This window comes from Anser anser, assembly GCF_964211835.1.
Source record: "Anser anser genome assembly, chromosome: 3".
In the NCBI taxonomy this organism is placed as follows: Eukaryota; Metazoa; Chordata; class Aves; order Anseriformes; family Anatidae; genus Anser; species Anser anser.
This window is the reverse complement of record NC_139722.1, coordinates 3,117,994-3,137,010: the sequence shown is the minus strand read 5'-3', so window position 1 is coordinate 3,137,010 and position 19,017 is coordinate 3,117,994. Positions and strand designations below refer to the sequence as shown.

The 19,017-nt window shown below is 44.2% G+C and overlaps 1 protein-coding gene across 3 annotated transcripts in view; it reads left to right on the top strand.

Annotated features, from left to right (window-relative positions):
- The first annotated feature begins 535 nt into the window (after positions 1 to 535).
- Positions 536 to 19,017, top strand: part of PINX1 (PIN2 (TERF1) interacting telomerase inhibitor 1) — a 60,126-nt gene continuing 41,644 nt past the window's right edge. Inside the window, exons 1-6 of one of the 3 annotated variants that reach the window (XM_083831275.1) lie at positions 536 to 691; positions 5,517 to 5,626; positions 8,039 to 8,131; positions 8,847 to 8,925; positions 12,442 to 12,534; positions 14,896 to 14,972. In XM_083831275.1, the coding sequence (XP_083687401.1) occupies positions 673 to 691; positions 5,517 to 5,626; positions 8,039 to 8,131; positions 8,847 to 8,925; positions 12,442 to 12,534; positions 14,896 to 14,972 (471 nt within the window). In that variant the 5' untranslated portion in view covers positions 536 to 672. Of the gene's footprint in view, positions 692 to 783; positions 935 to 1,023; positions 3,710 to 5,516; positions 5,627 to 8,038; positions 8,132 to 8,846; positions 8,926 to 12,441; positions 12,535 to 14,895; positions 14,973 to 19,017 lie in introns of those variants that run through there. The other 2 variants (XM_083831276.1, XM_083831277.1) reach the window with 2 other exon arrangements.

Genomic DNA, 19,017 nt, shown 5'->3' with positions numbered 1-19,017 from the left:
TCTGGGGGAGCACGGCAGCAACTGAGCAATTTTCATAGATTCACAGAATATTAAGGTTGGAAAAACCCAAAATCACCTGGTCCAACCACCCCCCTACCACCAATGCCACCCACTAAACCATGTCCCTAAGGACCATGTCCAACCGTTCCTTGAACACCCCCAGGGACGGTGAGTCCACCACTTTCGCCCCTCTCCCCACACACGACACAGACACGGACACAGCACTGGAAGGTTTGGAGCCGTTTATTCACTGCAGAGTTTCGGGCTGCCTACGCTCTACTACTATTAAAACCAACACACAGAGACAGCCGCCCCTGCCTGGGGGGGGACACAAAATGGCGGCGGCGCCCCCTGAGGGCTCCCTGAGGGGCTTCCTGAGGCGGCAGCCGCCGTTGCCGCCCCCTCCCCTCCCTCCGCATTTTGCGGCTGTCTCAGCAAACGCCTGCCCAATACCCGAAACAAAACGCGGAGAAATAGTCCGTAGAGGGACCATAAATTAATTTAATATTTTTTAAAGATATTCTCGGTTTCAAAAAATTAAATTTATCATGAGGAGGCGCCTACGCTCGCCTGAATTTCAGCTTTTCTACCAGGCGTTTCCTTAGGGATGCCCCTCTCGCTGCCCGAGATCTCCGAAGGCCCCGCGGCGGGAGCGGGAGGGAGGCCCCCAAGATGGCGATGCTGGCGGAGCGTGAGTGCGGCTCCGGGCGGGCGGCGGCGGCCGCGAACGGCACCGGGGGGCTGAGGGGGGCTGAGGGGGCCGTGGTGCCCCCTTATAGGGTGGGGGGTCGCCGCTAGTGTGGCTCCTAAGGCCCCGATGTGCCCCTTCGCTGGGCTCCAGGGGGTGTCCGGGCCAGGGCTCCTCTCAGTGGTAGCCCCTCGGGGAGCGGCGGGGCCGGGGCTCGGCTGCTGAGGGGCTCCCAGCCCCGGGGAGGTTTGTTGGGGTCTGCGGGGGTGAAATTGGGGCGGGGAAAGGTGTGAGAAGGGCTTGGGGGGAGCGTGTGGGGAAAGGAGAGGCTGGGGAGCTGAGGGAGAGCTTGGGAGGAAAGGGGAGAAACTGGGAGAAAAGTCAGGGGAAGAGAGAAAAAAGTAAGAAAGTTTTGGGGAAGAAAGAGGAAAACTAAGAGCAAACTCAGGGGAAGGGCAAGCAGTTGTCTTTTTGCAGAAGGGTCTCACTGAATGAAGCGTTTCTGAAGACTTTCCATTTTCTTATATATTTATTACACATTTTTAACGTTTTTCTTATATTGCTATTGGAAATACATTTACTCTTATCTCAAAGGTATTTGAAAACTTGGGTCCCCCCCCGCCCCATCAGCTTTCCCCCAGCAGGGTGCCCAGCCCCACGGCCCTGGGCTCGGGGAGCTCTCCAAGGAGCAGCCCCCGGCCCCTCTCAGGGCAGCCTGTGCCAGGGCTCCGGCACCCGCCCGGCCCAGCGGTGCTGCCTGAGGGGCAGGGGGAGCCGCCGGGGCTCCGGGCTGGGCCCGGGGCCTCTGGGCCCGGCCCTGGGCACCGCCGAGCAGAGCCCGGCTCCGGCCTCTCCGCACCTCCCTGCGGGTCCTGACGGCCATGGGGGAGCTCCCCCGAAGCCTCCTCTGCTCCAGGCCCAGCCGTCCCAAGAAGACTGCAAGAATATCTAAAAGAATTCATTAAAACTCTGCCAAGAATAACCCAATTGGTAACTCTTCCTTGTGTAATGCTTATCAGCGCAAGAAGCAGCACTCCTGATACTGGCCAAAGTGGGAATGATTTTTTTTTTCAGAAACTACTGATTGTTTCTCTCTTCACTTCTAAGTTCAAGGTGCATCCCTGCAAAGTAGTCTTTTCTAGCAAACTGAAGCTGTATGCAAGTGAAGAGAATAAACTTTCAACTGCAGATTTTTATGGGTCAGGGCTCATGTATGATGGTTATTAATGTCCTTATGTGGCTCAGATAAGCTTCCTGGTGTCAGGACACCCTTAGCATGAGAGCATGAGCTCTAATAAATTTGCTCGACTGTGGGAAAGATGGCTTTCATTATAGTGACTAATTAAAAAAATCTGTTTCCCACTGGAAAATGCAGGTATGAATTGATAAAAATCAAACTGTACTTAAATAGGTAATTTTCAGATTGTTTTAGATGTAAGCTTTGTTGGTACCATTTTTCAGAATTTTTCTTGGACACTCCTGTTCCAGTAATGTAATGGAAACATGAAGTCAGTTGCTGCAAAAAAAAACAAATCTAGTTGCTGAGACTCCATCTTTGCAGGGTTGTTTGTGTTCCTTGCCTTCATCTGAAGTTATAGTTATGAGGCCATGTTATATAGATGTACATTTTGTTTCTAATTCAGCTGTTGTTACTAATTCTCATCCTAAAAGAGAGTCGAGTTAATTGGTTTTACTACAGCTGGGAAAGCAATGCATCGCAGGGCCTTGAAATAACTTCTCAGTGGTACCAGTGGCAGGACAAGAAGCGGTAGGCACAAACTGAAACACCGGGAATTCCCAGGTGGGCAAACACAGAGAAGATTGAACACAGAGGTACTGAAACCAAACCTGGGTGCTGTCCGAGGCAGCCTGCTTGAGCGGGGGGTGAAGGAGGTGATTTTGAGAGGTCTGTGTAGCCTCTGTGATGCTGTGAGCTAAACTGGTAATAGGTAAACTTGGTTGTTCTGTGCTTCAGTAGTTCGAACTTAAAAAATGTAGCAGTTGCCAAAATGGCAGACAAGTTAGCTTTTGGTTTGTGCTTGCTTTTGACTGGGACTTTTAATAAGCTGTGATTAACTATCTTAGTGGTGCTGGTTTGGAAAATCAAAAGTACACATCGGGGAGTTTTGTAGCTTGGATTAAAAATAAAATCCCTTCTGTGGGCAGTATCTTTTTTCCTGCTCACTGGAGAAACTTTACCTGTTCATTGTTTCCTGTGTTAACGCCATCTGGGGGCGCACAGCAGTGGCTTAGGTGGGAACGTTCAGAAGTGATGGTTAATGTTTAGGGCACAGCATTAGCCCTGACAGAAGGGTTTAGGAACTGGTCTTTTCCCACAGAGCAGGGTGTCTGAACTATCTGAAGAAATGACCCATTTCTCCACTGGATGGTGCTGCTCACCAGGAATTGCATTGCAGTCTCTCTTTCTGAGAGCAGCCCGGGACATCCGTGTTGCCTTCTGAGCTGTTGTTAGGTAGAAGATAGCAGGTTGATTCCTTCCTTGCTCTTTAAAAATTGGTTAACAGACACTTCTGATGTGATTTATACTTCTTGAAAGTATACAGATAGCTTGCCGTATATGAAAAGGGGTGTGTTGACCTGGCACAAGTGTGAGGAGTAATACTTAATGGTAATTAAGAGATTTGAAACACTTGGGGTGAAGCTGCTGGGAAAAGGAAGGTCCTAAAACGTTTCAACTTGAGAAATCTCCACAGGAGGTGCCCTTGGGTTTTGTTAGCAGCGTCCTCCTGGGAGTAAAACATCTGAGGGCTTCTGTACGGGGAGGTACTCAGGAGAATTACCAGAAGTCAGCTTTTAAAGTGGATTAGTTGGACTACATCAAACAATTCGGTTTGGAAGTTAATTTAAACTCCCATGTTCATTTGACACGGATTACCTCTGCTGTGTAGACAAATCCTTAAATACACGCAGTGGCTTTACAGCCGCAAGAATTGCGTTGAATTTCATTTCTTGGGATTTGCAAAGCCATCACCTGGGAAACTGTGGACAGTGTAACAGAAGGTGAGCGCGCTGAAAATACCTGACAGCATACTGCTAGAGCTAGATCTAAAAAAAAGGTATTGAATACATTGGGTTTGGTGACTAGGTGAGGGAAATTAATTGATAATTGAGGGATTTTAAACAAAGGGACAAACAAATTGGAAAGGAGGGGTGCTGTTTGGGTGAGCAGCGTTATATTCTCCTCTAATTGCTTCTTTTTAGTGGCCTTTATGTTGCACTCTCTGTCCTTAATGTTTCACTGTCAGCTATGGAAGAAAGAAGCAACTTTCACAGCTTTCGAAGGACTTGTTTTTTGGTGCCAGCATGATACCTTAATTTAAAAGTCGTTCTTCTCCATAAACTCCTGGAAACTTGAGTCCTTAAAGGTCCTGTGCGTCTTGGGTGAAAGAAGATGGCAAAACATGCTAATTGTCCCAAATCCCTAGAGAATTCAGGAGGGAACCTGAATTTGCTGGGGTCTGTCTAAAATCACAGTCCGCGGTGGCGTTTTCCCAACTTCTGGTAGCAGCACAGACAGGGCTTGTAGGGGATATTTCTGCCTGATGGAAAGAGGTTGTTACTTTTGTGTAGAGAAGTGAACTAAATGAGTGAACTAAATAATTTCTCTCACAGCACTAAGTCATTTAACATACCCTAAAATCTTTTTTTTATGGACTGTTTGGGCTTTTATGATTTTTTTTAACGTTACTTTTTTGTGGGGCTGCCCTGCAGCACTTTATTTGAGCTTCAAAGGCTCAGAAGCACGTTAAAAAACAACCAGCATCCTGCACTCTGACGGTGTTAGTTCTTTCAAAAAGAACCAGGCATGGGCAGAAAATGAATTGAACGTGCTCGTAAGATTCTCTCCCTCTGGCCCAAATCCGAAGCGTTGCGTTTTCGGGAGAGATGACTTCCTGATTATGAAAGCGCCTCGGTGGACTTGGCTCCTCGCTGACTTTCTGTGGCCTTGGGTTAACCGGTCAGTTTTGATCCGCTGTTTCCCATGGTGGTTAATGAAGTTTGTAATCTTCCTGTCTCCCATTCTTTGTCTTGTTTATTTAGGTTCTCTTCCTGCATGTGTTTAGGTGTGCGCTTAAAGGGGCTGGTTAACGGCGCTAACTTTTCTTCCTCGGTTTCAAAGAAGCTATTCCTGCTGATGGAGACAAACTCACGCATGTGGGCCTGGGGGACTGTGGTTTCTGTAGTGGTTTACGTAGGACAAAAGAGCCCTGGGTCTCCCTTGGATCTCTGACACCTGCAGTCATATCCGGTGACTTTTCAGTTTCCAAACAAGCCATTTTGCGGCAGATCCAAGAGCTGAAATCCCTCTGGTTTGCATTGACCAGAGGAGCTGAACTGCACACTTACGTTTGGTTTTTGACTTGGCTTTCATTATGAAAGCAAATCTTCAGACTCCTGAGTAAGAGGAAGGATGGCCCGTGGCCATTTGTCCAGTGCTGGGAAAGCCAGCACTAAAATCTCATCCCTTGTACGTTTTATGTTGAAGCCAGATGTAAAAAAAAGTTGGAATAAAGATGGAATTTAAGCCCGTGCACTTAAATGGTAATCCTCAACACCTTTGCTGGATTGCATCCCATCCTTAGGGATGACAACTTCCGTGGCCGTTTTACTTTGGCATTCCTTGTACTAAAGGTTTTCATAGGACTTTTTTTTTTCAATATCACACAGTAGGATTAAGCCCCCCAAATGTGATTGATCTGTTTTTTGTTTTTTTTTTTAATGAAAGACTTTTCTTGACTTGATTAAGTATTTGGAATACTGTGGAAATGTAAATAGAGCCTGTCTGAATTTTTCCTTTCTTCTCTAGCCCGTAGAAGGCAGAAGTGGTCTGTGGATCCACGAAACAGCGCCTGGAGTAAAGATGAAACTAAATTTGGACAGAAGATGCTGGAAAAGATGGGCTGGTCCAAAGGAAAGGTATGGTCTAAAGGAGAGCCGTCTAGATGAAGGGTGGTGTCTCAGTTCTTCCTGAACTGAAAATGCTTTTACCAAAAAAAAATGGGGGGGGGGGGGGGGGGGGTAGACGTGGGTGTAAGACTGCTGGGGGATTCTTGGCCCCAGCATTTAAAACAGCCATGTTCTTTTTGTTTGATTTATTCCTTCAAGTTTGCTAAGAGTGCAGAGAATTTGAGCAACATCAGACTTCTATAATATCTTACAAAGGTACTTGCCAGCTTGTTCCTCTCTTGCTCTCCCATTTTTCTACCCTCTCTTTGACAAGGTAGTGTCCACAAGTCAGAGCAGGAGCTGGATCGTTAAATCAGGTGACATTTAGAGAAGTCTTTAAGCTGCTTTCATGCTCTCGGTTCTCTCCGTGGCTGTTTGTGCTGCTGAAAGAAACTCCCCAGACCTGGAGTTTAATCTTCCACCCGTTTTTAAAGGTTCCTTCTGATCTGTTCCCTGAATGGCCAAAACACAGCGTTATGGGAGTTGCATTCCTTCCCAACTCCAACGTGTACCTGCGCAGTAGGGTGACAGGTTGCTGGTGCTGAGAATAATCTCTAGGTCTGTGCAGATAGCTGCAGACGTTGCTGCTGCCACTTGAAAGCAGTTTAACTTCCACAAAGGAGCCTCAGCAAAGCTGAAATTTGGGCCTGCACATCAGTGTGGTTAGTGAAACAAACACATGCAACTTGCCCTGCCCCATGTTATATATTTAATTTTTCTCCTAGATCTCCTCTGTTTTCTTTTAAATTAACAACATTAGGGCCGTTCTTAATTCTGTGAATGTATTACAACTTAGTGTGAAAAATAAGCCTACCCCCTTGGATTTCTCAGTATAGTCTCCTGTTGCCTCAGTTGGCAAAATAACACAGAAATCTGGCTTCTGTCTTTAATTTCACCGACGATAAGCAGCAATCCCTGATTCAAAGGCTGCTGAAGTCAAAGAACTGGGATTGGATTCACTAGGCTTTAGACCAAACTGTTAAAAGTGTGGGACTGGGTACTGTCTTGTTATGTAAAGTTGTATACGTGGCTGTTTTGTAAGTGTGAGACCAAAAATAGGTACGTAAACCAGAGTAGGAAAAAGTACTGATGGTATTTCAGGCTGCCAGCAGCTCCTCTGAACATGGATAATGCTTTGCTGTTACAAACACTTTGTGTGAGGGTGTGGAAGGAAGGCCCTTGTGATGCTTTAATTTTTTCTGAGGGTTCCCTCTCGTCTTCTTCACAGTTAAGTTTCCTGCGTGAGCTACTAGATCTTTCTCTACAAGAATTATAGCTGTGCTAGAGGGATTTATATCCCCGTTCTGCCACAAACTCAGACAAATGGAAGCATAGCTTGGCCAAGTCAATGGGCAGCAGCCCATCTGTGCTCTGAAATTAAGCTGCTTACACTAGTCCTGTTATTAGTTGTGCTGGAATTAGGTCGTGGCAGGATGCCCTGCTTGTTTCCATACTTCTTGGTTAGCTGAAGTTTCAAGGTAAATTTGCCACCCCACTGACCAAAAAACCTACTGGGTCTGTGGTAGGAGCAGCCGTGTGCAAGTGTGGTCATTGCCTCGCATGTTGGATATGCACAGGCTCTGTCCACAGGGCTTCTTTCCACTACTCCACAAGACCCATACATACATATTTATTATATATATATTTATTTATACGTATTTATTATGGTCATTTGTTACTGGTGACAGGATGGGGGGTGGAAAAGCAGGTAGATATCAGTAATATTCAATTGCAAATGTTTCTTTTTTTTTCCCCTGGTTGTGCAATTAAGATAACACTGGACCTAAAGATGGCTTCCCAGATTTGAATGCTTGTGTTTTTTTAGGATAGACAAACCCAACATCTATTTGCCCCGGTATCTTCACCAAATCATGAGTGTGAGTGAGATGGAAAAAGTTCTTAATGACCTGCTAGCTCCAGTCTGATCCTTCCACCTCCTCTCAACCCCTCTAATATAAATCCGTTCTGCTTTGTAAGCTCCATGTGGCATCTCTCTCAGCATTTACGCAGCTGCCTTTGCCATGAGGGAGGTGGTTTTGGTAAGAGGCATGTTTTTCTTATGTAGTGTCTTGTTTGAAAATTGTAAACACTTTGGACTTGCCTAGGAATGTCAGGTGGCTTTCTGATTAATCACCCGACTGTTTAACGTTGTTGTTATTTTAGTGTTTATGGTATTTTGCTGGAGGGTTAAGTAGTAAATTAAAAATACATAATATCTCTTGTGTGCTAATGTCTGTGAATGGATTCAGTTGCAGGCAAGCAAATAGTAACTTGTGGTTTCTTGCTGTATTTCATTGCAAAATGTCTTCCACTACAACGGCTCAAGTTGCTTAGTCACTGCTGGAAAATCCTTGCATTTTTTTTCCCCTTAAATCCTCATAGGGTCTTGGTGCTCAGGAGCAAGGAAATACAGAACATATCAAGGTTCAGGTGAAAAACAACATGCTGGGGTTAGGAGCATCCATCAATCACGAGGTGAGTGCTAGACCCAGGTAAGGAGATGTGGCTCCCTTGTCAGCTTTTATAATGGGACCTTAGTGAAATCTGTTACCACACCTGGTGGTAGCATGTACCTTTGTGAATATCTCTGCAGAAACTGTTGAGCTGGAGCGTAGTTATGCTCTGTTAGGTATTTTGGAAGTACCTGCTTGGAAAGGTTACAGTGAATTCTTAGGTCGTTCAGAGAGTTTTTGCTTCCAAATCACTAAAATATTTGCTTATTCCCTGTGTCTCCTACCCAGCTTAGCTTTATGCTTTCTGCCCCTCATCCTTACACAGTCACCTTCCTGACTGGAGTTCAGGTATATAGGGAGAGCCAAATGTGCTTCTAAAGATATTTGTCCCGGAATCAACAACTTAAATAACTTCATTGCTGGAAAATCACACTAGTATTTTCTGCCTAGTTTTGAAAAACGTCTTATGCAGACTGGGACGTGCAGAGCCAACAGCAGCTCAGTGTTGTTTAAAGGCTTACAAACACAACCCTTATCAGTTCAGTACGTCGGAGTGATTGTAGTACGCTGTTGTTAGTATTGCCACCTGTGGAGCTTTGTTGGTCCCTCCCATCAAGAAGGGTTGAGTATATGCAATTAAGTTGCTTCTTGGAGAGCAGAGTTTAAAACCTGTTTTAGCAAAACCTCTGTTAGGTCTGAAAACTGTTGCCTCGTATTCACGTGGGTGATATTTACAGGACAACTGGATTGCTCATCAGGATGACTTCAACCAGCTTCTGGCTGAACTGAACGATTGCCACGGACAGGGTGAAACAGGTAGGTTCATGCATTGCTCAATCAGATGCTGGAAGCTTAGCAGAGTTTCCATTCTCTGTCTTACAAGGCTAGCTGAGGCCCAATCCTTTGGGCTGCTAGCAGTGTATCCTTGCGGAGGTCAGCAGCTCCCCCTTTTCTTTCTCCCCCCAGATCCCTGGGAGCTGAAGGGCATGTTACCATCCATGACCATGCTTAAGTTTGCCTGGATGCGTAGATCTCAGTGGATCAGTTTAACCTCTATTAAAGGCTTTTTACTGAAGAAACCAAACATCAAAATTCTGAGTTTGGGAGTTTTATCCAAGACACGGGGGACCTTTTTCTGGGATGTACTACAGCCGTGCTTGTTTCTTTTTAAAGCATCCAGAGCCAGTATGAAAGCTCAGAACACAGGCATTCACCATTGCAGTGCATTTGCCTTCCTTTTCCTTATTAACTATCACATCTGGTTTCCATGCTCTGGTGGTTTCTTGAATACCTACTTTTCCTGTCCTCAAAGAGCTGCTCCTTTGCTTTTGACTCAGAGTTATGCATCTCTGTTTTGAGTGTAGTATAATGTGATTTTTGTAGAGCACACAAGTGGGGTAACTACACAGCTCTCCCAAAGGGGCTATTTATAAAGTTTATTGGTTTTGAAAAGTGTTGTGCGGTTTGACCTTGGTTTGTAAAAATGAACTAATGCAAGGCTGTCAGGTGTGAGCTTACAGAAGGAATTTCAGCTGGCTTACAATCTCTCCTTTGGACTGGTACATCTTAAACTCTGAGCGTACATCTAAACAACCCTGTGGAGTGTTGTTAAACCAAGGGCTTCTGTTTGGGCACAGCAACTTGTCCACGTGCTGCTGGTGTCGGAATTGCCAGCTTAATGAAGTTAGCCACTCTTAATTCATCCTTAACATTTGTGCGCAAAAGATTTTCAGGAAGAGGAAAGGTAGAAAGAGGAGGAGGAAGATCAGTTAAAATGAAGTCTCAAACTTGTTGTCTAATCCTAGAGGGCTGGGATTAAAATTCTAAACACAATGCTTTAAAAACAGTTACTTTAATTGCTGTGTTAAGTTATTCTCGTGCATTGGAGCCCTCATCGTGATCTGAGGCCACACAGTGCTGCTAGCTGCTGTAGTGAAAGTCCTCAAGAGGTAGAATAGCGTATTGTAGGGAAATTCCAAAAGTTCCTGTCTACCTTTATATCTAAATCCTACCCAAGTTCCAACTTGAGCCATGAGAAGATCGTTTAGGTGTAACTGGTGGGAAACCTGCAAACTGATGAGCAGGGAGCTGAAATGATTTGCCCAAGGGCACAATGAGTCAGCACAGAGGCAGGTTCATTGAGCAAGGCTGTCTTGTTCCTAAAGCTGTACTCTATCCTGTAGGTCATCTGTACGGATACAAAGTGGTCCCATAAAACCATATTTCTCCCTTTTTTACTCAGTCATTTTTCCTTGGTCTTTTTAGCAGCTTGGACAAGAGATTTCAGTCACTGAGCAGCACAAATTCGGATGCAAGTTGAAAAGTCCCGGTCAGAATCACGTTGGGTGATTTGCAGACTGTAAGCATTGCTCTGAAACTTGTTTCTTTGGCAATTGTTTAAGCTGGCAAAACTCATCCAGATAATTCCGCCTGCAGCTGTGCTGCAGGATCAAATGTTACATTGTTGGCCATCATCCAGTTTCAAATTGCATTAAAAGTCAGCTGAAAAACTTCATTGTTCTTAAATAACTGGTGTAGTTGCCAGAGCTGGATTGCAATTAGAGATTGGGAAGGAAGGGCCCTGTGTCGGTTTGTATGCCAACATTCAAATACCCTTAATCTAGATAGATTTAGCTTTCTTCTCTTATTTTTCTAGCTGAGCACCTGGTGAGGAGTTTTGATTCTTGGCTTTTTTGCTGGGATGCTGAGTGGTGAGGACTGTGTCTGTAAAATGGGGTAAAACACGCTGGCCGCGCCTGTCATGTGCTTCGGAATATTTATCTGTATCAGATTTGCTCTAGAAATGCCCCAACTTATTTATGACTAAATTGCGTTTAGACACAGCAGAAGACAGACAGATGTACCAACTTGTATGTGCCCATTGCCAGCACATTTCTAAGCTCGGTGAAATTACTTCTTGAAGGCACAAGGCGGTGCTGCTGCCCCTTTTGCTGTAAGAATGAAGTGCGGGAGGAAGCCTTGTGGAAGTCCCTTCCTGTGTAAAATTCAGTACAAGCGTATAGGAGAGCAGGCTCAGAGTGTTGCGCCTATAGTCAGGGTATTTTAATTGTCATGCTTACTTTGCCCATAGGCCCTTCTATTGAGGTTTTTCAAGTTGACTGCAAAATCTGTCTAAAACTGGATTTTCTAGTTAAGGTTTACGTGCAACATCCAGAGTAGATCTGAGGCTGCTTTCTGGTAATAAACTCTCCCACTGCGGGCTGTAGATCTCATTTTTAGGTCAATGACTATCATCAGGTGGCACTACTTGTGAAGTGCTGTAATACCAATGTCAGAAAAACTTGGCCTGCACAGCTTTCAGGGGTGGGATTGTATGAAAAAAGTGACTCAACTTGGCCTGCAGGGTATGGGTTGATTTCCCTACCTATCCCAGCTGCCACTGGCAAAAAAAAAAAAAAAAAAAGAAACATTTCACCCTAAGTAGCCTTTTCTATAGCACAGAATCCTGTTGTGCCTACTTCTCTTTGGGACAGAACCATTAGGTAGTTCTTACTGGACTGTAGGTTACCTCCTTCCAATAATTTCTTGTAAATTAACAGATTTAAATTAACAAATAGCATGTCTGTACCAGTAACCTGCCACGGCACAGAGACTTGCTATCTTTACTGTTAAATAGTTAGATAATCCCTCACATGCTTCTGACCTGCGCAATCTAGTCTCTCAAACAACTCCTGAATGAAAGTGGGACTTAGCAATCCCCAGAGACCATTCCCAGTGGGGTAGCTCAGAAGCAGCCCTTCAACTGAAAGGTAGAAGAACTAAATAATATAGATGTGGCACTTCTAGCTGGCCTCAGGAAAGAAAAAGGTCTGCCTGTTTAATTTCCTTACACAGAGATACCAGACTGTGCCCAGATGGGGGCACTTTAAGTAGCGGTAGAGTTGGAAAACTTGCCTGATGTGATGTCTTTAATTTTTTCTCTCCCTTACTGTCCATTCAGGTTTGGTATTTTATTTTGTACCATTTCTTACGGCTTTCTCAGACACTAGCCCTGGAAATATTTTGTAACAAACGGCACAACTGATCCATCTTCTTCTTACCATAGAAAATGCGTTAAATTAGACTTTACTTTAGACCTGCAGTGCTTGTATCTGCCTTTTTCAAATTACACTAGATTGGAAATGGGAAGGGAAGGGGATGTGGCAAAAAAAGAATCACGCAGTAACATGTCTCAGAGGAAAGTTACCATGCTTCCTTCAGTGGTATGCTGTTACAACTTGGTTTTGAAAGAGAAAGTTAACTACAGTGATGTTTGAATTTGGTTGTTAGTGTTTCTCTAACAGGGTTGGAATCTGTATTTTTATTTTTTAGAGTCCTCGGTGACTAATCAGAAGACGACGTTTAGTCTCGAGGAAAAATCCAAATCCTCCAAGAAACGTGTCCATTATATGAAGTTTGCAAAAGGTAAGAGGAATTGTTTCTGGTTCGTAAGCTCCAGCCAAGATTAGTAAAGCATATGTCAAGGTGATCTGTTACTTTCTGTAGTCTATATATGACAAGTAGAATCTTGGTTTAGAAATACCCCTTGCAGCAACCTGCCTAAAGCTATAATACACTATTTTTCTTTATTTTGGACAATTCTGTCCGGGTTTAGGCTGATATCATTGAATAAATCAATTCCTGTCTGTAGGAACCATCAGCTGACTGAAGAATAATGAATATTCTCAGCAATGTGAGTGGGAAAAGGGCTGGAGAGGGAGGCAAAGGTGATGGCCAAGTAACTCTGTTATCTGGACTGCACTGTCCTCTGCAATCTCCAGTAACCCTGCCAAGAGATCATGTGGATAAGCGGTCAGATTAGATGATGCAGGAGGAAGCAAGCCCTCTTACATCTCCTAGATACTTTATTGGGTCAATTTGGACAGCGATGGGTGGCCAGAAAGTCTGTATCAAGAACTTGTGGAGCTGGGTAACCTCTTTCTCTGTAGAGTGATGGCATTATTTCAGCCAAACCTGCTTTCTGCTCTTGGCCATTGTTAATCCCTCGCTCTGTTTCTCTCTTGGTAGCGTTCCCTTTCCATGCACCCCTGTGCACGTGGTGGGTGTGAATCTGTGGTTCAGTAGAGGGATGGGATCAGTTTCCACTACTGGTTAATTTATTAAACTTAAAGCTCGGTGTAATGTTTTTGGATAACAAATGCTTCTGCTAAAGCAGAGGTAATTGGCTTCTGAATGGAGGCCAAATTCTGATATTGGGGGTTGGGTCTTTTGATGAATTAATTCAACCTAGAAGTCAAGTGTGTTAACATGACCCTGCCACTTAATGACATTAAACAATTAAAGTGGTTCAGGACTTTAAGTACAGAGACCATGGCCTACTTGAGGTAGTAGCAAAGAGGATTTATTTTTGTTTTTAAATTTTTACTAAATAAAGGGGGGAGAAAGCATCTTTTGAGCACTTAAAATACAGAGCAAGGCTTTCGTGTTAACAATATCCCTTATTTGTTTGAATGCAGTGCTTCTGTAAGGTAGGCCCCTCTTGGACTGTACCCTCTGTGGTTTAAACCAGGGAAATTCCTCCTTTTCAGGGAAAGAGGATAAGTTATTTGAAAAAGGCTAATGTTGTTGTGGCCCTTGTTGTTGAAGTCCGATCCTGCTTCCTTTCAGACTAAACAAGACAAGCTCACACAAAAGCGGGAGAAGGGAGCAGCAACGATAGAAAATGCAGCTTCCGTTTCTGATGCTGTTTTGTAGCCTCACTGCTGGAGGAACACAGGCACCGCTCATGGTCTTGGCTATCTCACTTGAATATGGGAAATTTATATCAATATGAGATTGACAGTGATGTGAAATGCTCTGTGGTGACGTGTCTCCTAACCCTCCGTAGGCAGTTAAAGATCCTGAGAAGAAGAAGCAGGTGGAATAGTCAGATTTTGTTTTGAGGTCAGTGATTTTGGAGTCTGACCATCAAGCACAGTAAGGTGAGAGCCAAGCAGACTCCTGGGGTGCTGTCATTTGGCCTGTGTGGACTAATTTTTGTTTCTTCAACTTTTTCTGACTTGCTTTCTCAAAGAATTCTCTGAGGCAAGCAGCAGACAACTGAATATAAAGGCTTCTGCGCTGTGAGCTCGGCCAAACATTTGCTGGCATCTCAGAGTATCACATCACACCCATTGTCTTTCCTCTCTCTCCTTCATGCCTGATACCCAGCTGGCCACACGACAGTCACATGGGAATAATGGTCCTACTGAAACGCTTTGCTTTGCCCTTGAAATTGTTTTTATGTGGGGATAATCCAGTGTGTTGCAGAGATGGAGGTTTTGCTTTTCAGAAGCAGTTTCATGAGTCAAAGAAAAGCACCCACTGAGTAAAGATTTATATGTTTTTACTATATGGAGGAGATATAAGTCCCTAACTTTGTCAGAGATGGAGAATTCTCATGAGAGTCCCAAGATGTGCATGTTTTCTCTGAACTTTTCTTGTCTGCAGGAGGATACAACTCTTCTTCCCCTTTAGAGTAAGTAGAACAGGCTGTTTCCCTCGTCTTGCTGTGCCAATTACAGTGTCAGATGTGGGGAAAACAAGTTGTTTCCCTGTGGGCGTACGGGGACGTAGGCTATGGTTGCCTCCTCACCAGCCTTCCCCCACCCACACATACATTTTCTATTGTATGTGGTAGCCATGGGCAGCGTTCATGTAGTGTCTGTAACATACTGTTTCTGATTTGTGCGCCTCCAAAAATAACTTCTCCATCTCTGTGGGTTACAGTTTGTTATCGCCAAATGTGAAGATTGTGTTTTATTTTCCTCTCCTTACTCCTTCCAGGTAAGGATCTCTCTTCATGCAGTGAAGATGATCTGTCCTGCATATTTGGGAAGCGACAGAAGACTACGAAGATGCAGGTAAATGAAGCTTCATCTTTCTTTTGTTTCCTTGCTTATTTTTGCTTATAATAAAGCCATGTTTAAATGTCTTGCTGCTAATTAGATTACCATGTTTATCAAAAGCAAGGGGTCTTCTGCCTATTTTTATGTAGAGGTTGCAGGTGGAGTGCCGTTCTCTGAACTGTTAGAAGAGTGTACTTAATATCTGTATGAATTGCTGTGATGTAACTTCTTTGGAATTAGGAATCTTCACTACTTTAATTTTACACTACATAGGTGATGTACATTGCAAAGTAGATAAATTTTCCTTCATCTGAAAGTTCCATAAACATCTGAAATAAAATTTGACATTCAGCAGCAACCGGCCAATCTCAGCAAGCTGCTTTATTTTTCACAAGAACTGGGAAAGGCTGAGCAGCTGCAGAGGTTTGCTCATCTTTGAGCAACGACAAATAGCGAGAAGACTTTCCCCAACTTTGTGTAATGCAATCAACATTTCTACTAGCATTTTTTATACTATTTATTAGCATTTTCCACTTGTGGAGAACAGACCTGCTATACCAGTGTATGAGAAAGAGGCTTACACTGGGACATGACTAATGTATCCAGAAACATTCTGTGGAAAAGATAACATCTGGAGAAACACAAATAAATACGCTGCACGGATGGCACTGTTGATTCAGAGGTCTCTGAAGTCTCTTGCAGCTAAAGGGAAAGATGGGACCTGAAAAATTTGAATGGAAGTTTCTGAAATACCCTGTGTGTATTTGACGCCTTGCTTGTCGTGCAGTACTCTTGAGAATTGTTTTGTAACTTCACTGTTAGCCACTGTGAAATTTGGAAGGAGAAGAATAGGGGGACAAATGCGCCGTAAGATCCTGGGCAGCAGCAAAAGTAATAACATGTTTCTGGTTGTATAAAGTATAGGTGGAACGACAAGGGGGTTGTGAAGAAGAAGTTGTGATTCACTGAGGATTCTTCACTGGAAAGACCTCCTAATATGAAATACAAAATACTTTGGTGGGTGTCTTGGATTAATTTGAAGGATTTGGTCTTGCTGTTATCCCGTGTAGTGTTGTAATTTCAGACAATGTGCTGTAGGTTTTAGAGATGCTGGTCGGAAAAACTGTTTTGTGGGTACTCTCCTCTAAACTACGAAAATACAGTCACAGCTAATGAAACGAGGAAGCTGGAAGAGACATAAGCAAATCAAGAACTGTCCTGTCTTGTCTGCCACCGTGAAGAACGGTGTGAACCTTTGTTGCAAGTCACATGGTTTGGCTTGAAAGGTGAGAGCTTGGGCAGAGGCTGTCAGTCACAACAGAACCAATCTGAACTTACAGCTCTCTTGACAGAAGCATTTTGGGACTTCAGGTTAGAGATCTCAATTATTAGAGATCTCAGATGCTGGAGTTAAACATGCCCCATCAAAACCCCTTGATTAATGCCGCTACCGCTCAGGTAAATATGCCATAGATCCATCGCAGTCAGGTCAATATGAAACAAGAACTGGGGCTTAGTGCAAATCACCAGGAGACAGCGCTGTGGCTAAAGCAGTACATTTTGCATACCCATGGGTTTTTTCCAAATAGCTGGTCTTGTTTTCTCTGCACTTCCCATATCTTTGGAAATTAAAGATAATTTTGAAAAGTGGTATTGCTGCTACTTCTGGGGCTTTATCCTGCAGAACACTTCTTTTGGGAGGCACCGGACATCATACTTGCTTGTGGCTGCTTGTAAAGGGAATATAAGTTTGTGCTAATTCCTTGACCAGTGCAGTGGCTGGCTGATGGCTGCTGTTGTGCATATTTCCTTTTTACCCTCGCTGAACACTCAGCTAATGGTTCAAGGTTCTGGCAAAAAGTTACAGACTGTTCCCTGTTCATCGGCCCGATTTCCACATGCAAATATAGGCAGGAGGTAATATAATTTGGAGCTGCATTGTTGTCTTCTGGCTACTGTCTGCTGCTAAGCAGCCACAGGGAGAGAAAGCCAGAGGCAGCACAACTGTTTTTTTTTTTTTTTTTTCCTCCTTCATGGGTCAGAGATCTGTGGAGTTTGCACAGAACAAAAAATGCATTGCTCAGGCACTCCAGCTCTGAACAATTTCATTTCATTGCACCCATGAACTCTCTCTACCCTTTGCATCATGTTCCAGAGCCTGGTCGTTAAGGTGGCATAAATGGAACTGCCGCATGAGGATTTGCAGTACTGTTCCCTTTGTGTGTTTGCTTTCTGTTTTTGAAATCCCTAGGCTCTGGGCATTGCCCGAACGTGGCAGGGAGAGTGCTACAGCAGCAGGAAAGTGCTGTCATTCTCCTGGAAGCAAGTTGTTCCTGTCTGTTCTGTGTAGAGATAATGTAGAAGGAGCCCTGCTGTCCATCAGAGCCCTGCGGTATACCTTCAGGCTGTGGTAGGCCCTAGTTCCTTTTAATCGCAGTTCCTGCAGCCACTAATAACACCTGTACGCTGCAGTTCTTGTTCAGAGCAGGTAAGGACAGCTTCCATACCTACCTAGGTGCTAGAACTGCTACTACTGTCAGTAACAGAATGGCTCAGGTAGGAAGGGACCTTAAAGACCATCTAACTCCAACCCCCAAATAAATTAAATTGCATGTTCTGAGTTGTATTTGCAACTGAGATGATACACAGAAACTGGTCTCGTAGCTTAGTCCTTTTTCTGAGGTATTAGAGTCTTTTTTTTTCTTTCCAAAGATCCAGTTACAGAAGCTTTCAGTCCAGATTTGATTTGGAATGAATGACTTATCCTCAGCTCTCAACAGAGCTGTCATTCCAGTCTTGACCTTCTGACAGAGATACTCAGCCTAGTTCTGTACCCCAAACATCTGGTTGTTTTGGTCCAGCTTCACGACCATCTTTGGTATAAATTCATGGAATGCAAGAATCACTTCTCCAAGTTCAGTAATTCTGTGAAGAGACCTCTGGAGGTCTCTAGATCAGAGTCGCAGGGTCAGCTTCAGCAAGTTACTTGAGACTTTGTTGAACTAGATTTCGACCACCTCCCTTAAAGCTTCCGATTTAAACCTGTGACAAAATTAAGTGAATGGATGAAGCATCAGCTGAGAAGCGAGAGATGGGAACGTCTTGGAAAAATGAAATTTTTATACTCTGAGCGGATTCAGCTGGATGAGCATTTGTAGTCCTGTAGGCATTAGGGATGCTGGAAGTTACGGAGCGGTTTCAGGATGTATGCCATTGTCTGATGGCATTATCAGTAAGTTTTTCATCTGTAAGAGTTGCAGAGCTTCTCTTATTCCTAAGAGATGTTGTACCCACTGCTTTTCTGTATCTACCAGTGGCCTATAGTGCTGTAGATCCTGGCAGTGGTATTATATTGATGATCGTCAGCACTGTGGTACTAGGTCTGGCTGGTTGGTTGGCTGGTGTTACACCAATTTCTTCCGTAAAGATGGGAAAAGGGGATGGGGGGAACCCAGGAAACTCCATCTATGCTTACAGTCAAGTGGAATCCAGTGCAGGGACTCAAGGCTCAGTGATATGGTCAGGACCCTGACCCTGCAAAATATTCTTGGCTCCCCTGAAGTGCTGGTCAAAAATCTATTCCCCCCGAACTGCTGCTGTGATAAAAAGGTGTCTCAGCAAATCGGGTATGTCAAAGAGATGCTGTTCCAATTGGTCACGTTCAGTCTTTTCTAGTGTGCTCATCAGCAATCATTTTATGATTTTGACCTGCACAAGTCTTTGGCAGAAGATGTTTTGTGCTAGTTGATCCGTGGTGGTGTAACTGGAAGGCTGAACTCGGACTCTCTTCGTAACTGTCTCTGTAGCCTGTGACTCGATCTGGCTAATGGATCTCTTGTGTCACAGTGACACTACTGCAGCAAGTGGGGATGTTGAAATTTGGGTTATCTGCATTATCAAAGTAAAAGGGGAGTTGGCTAGAGGATTGTAAAGATTGCAAAAGAGTGGAATTGCAGCGGGTATGGAAGGAAATGCTGTTTGCTCCGAAGGGTTGAAAGGATTTTCCCTTGAAGGGATAAAACCAGGATACTGGTTCTGTTGTTTTAGTGGTGTTGGGTTA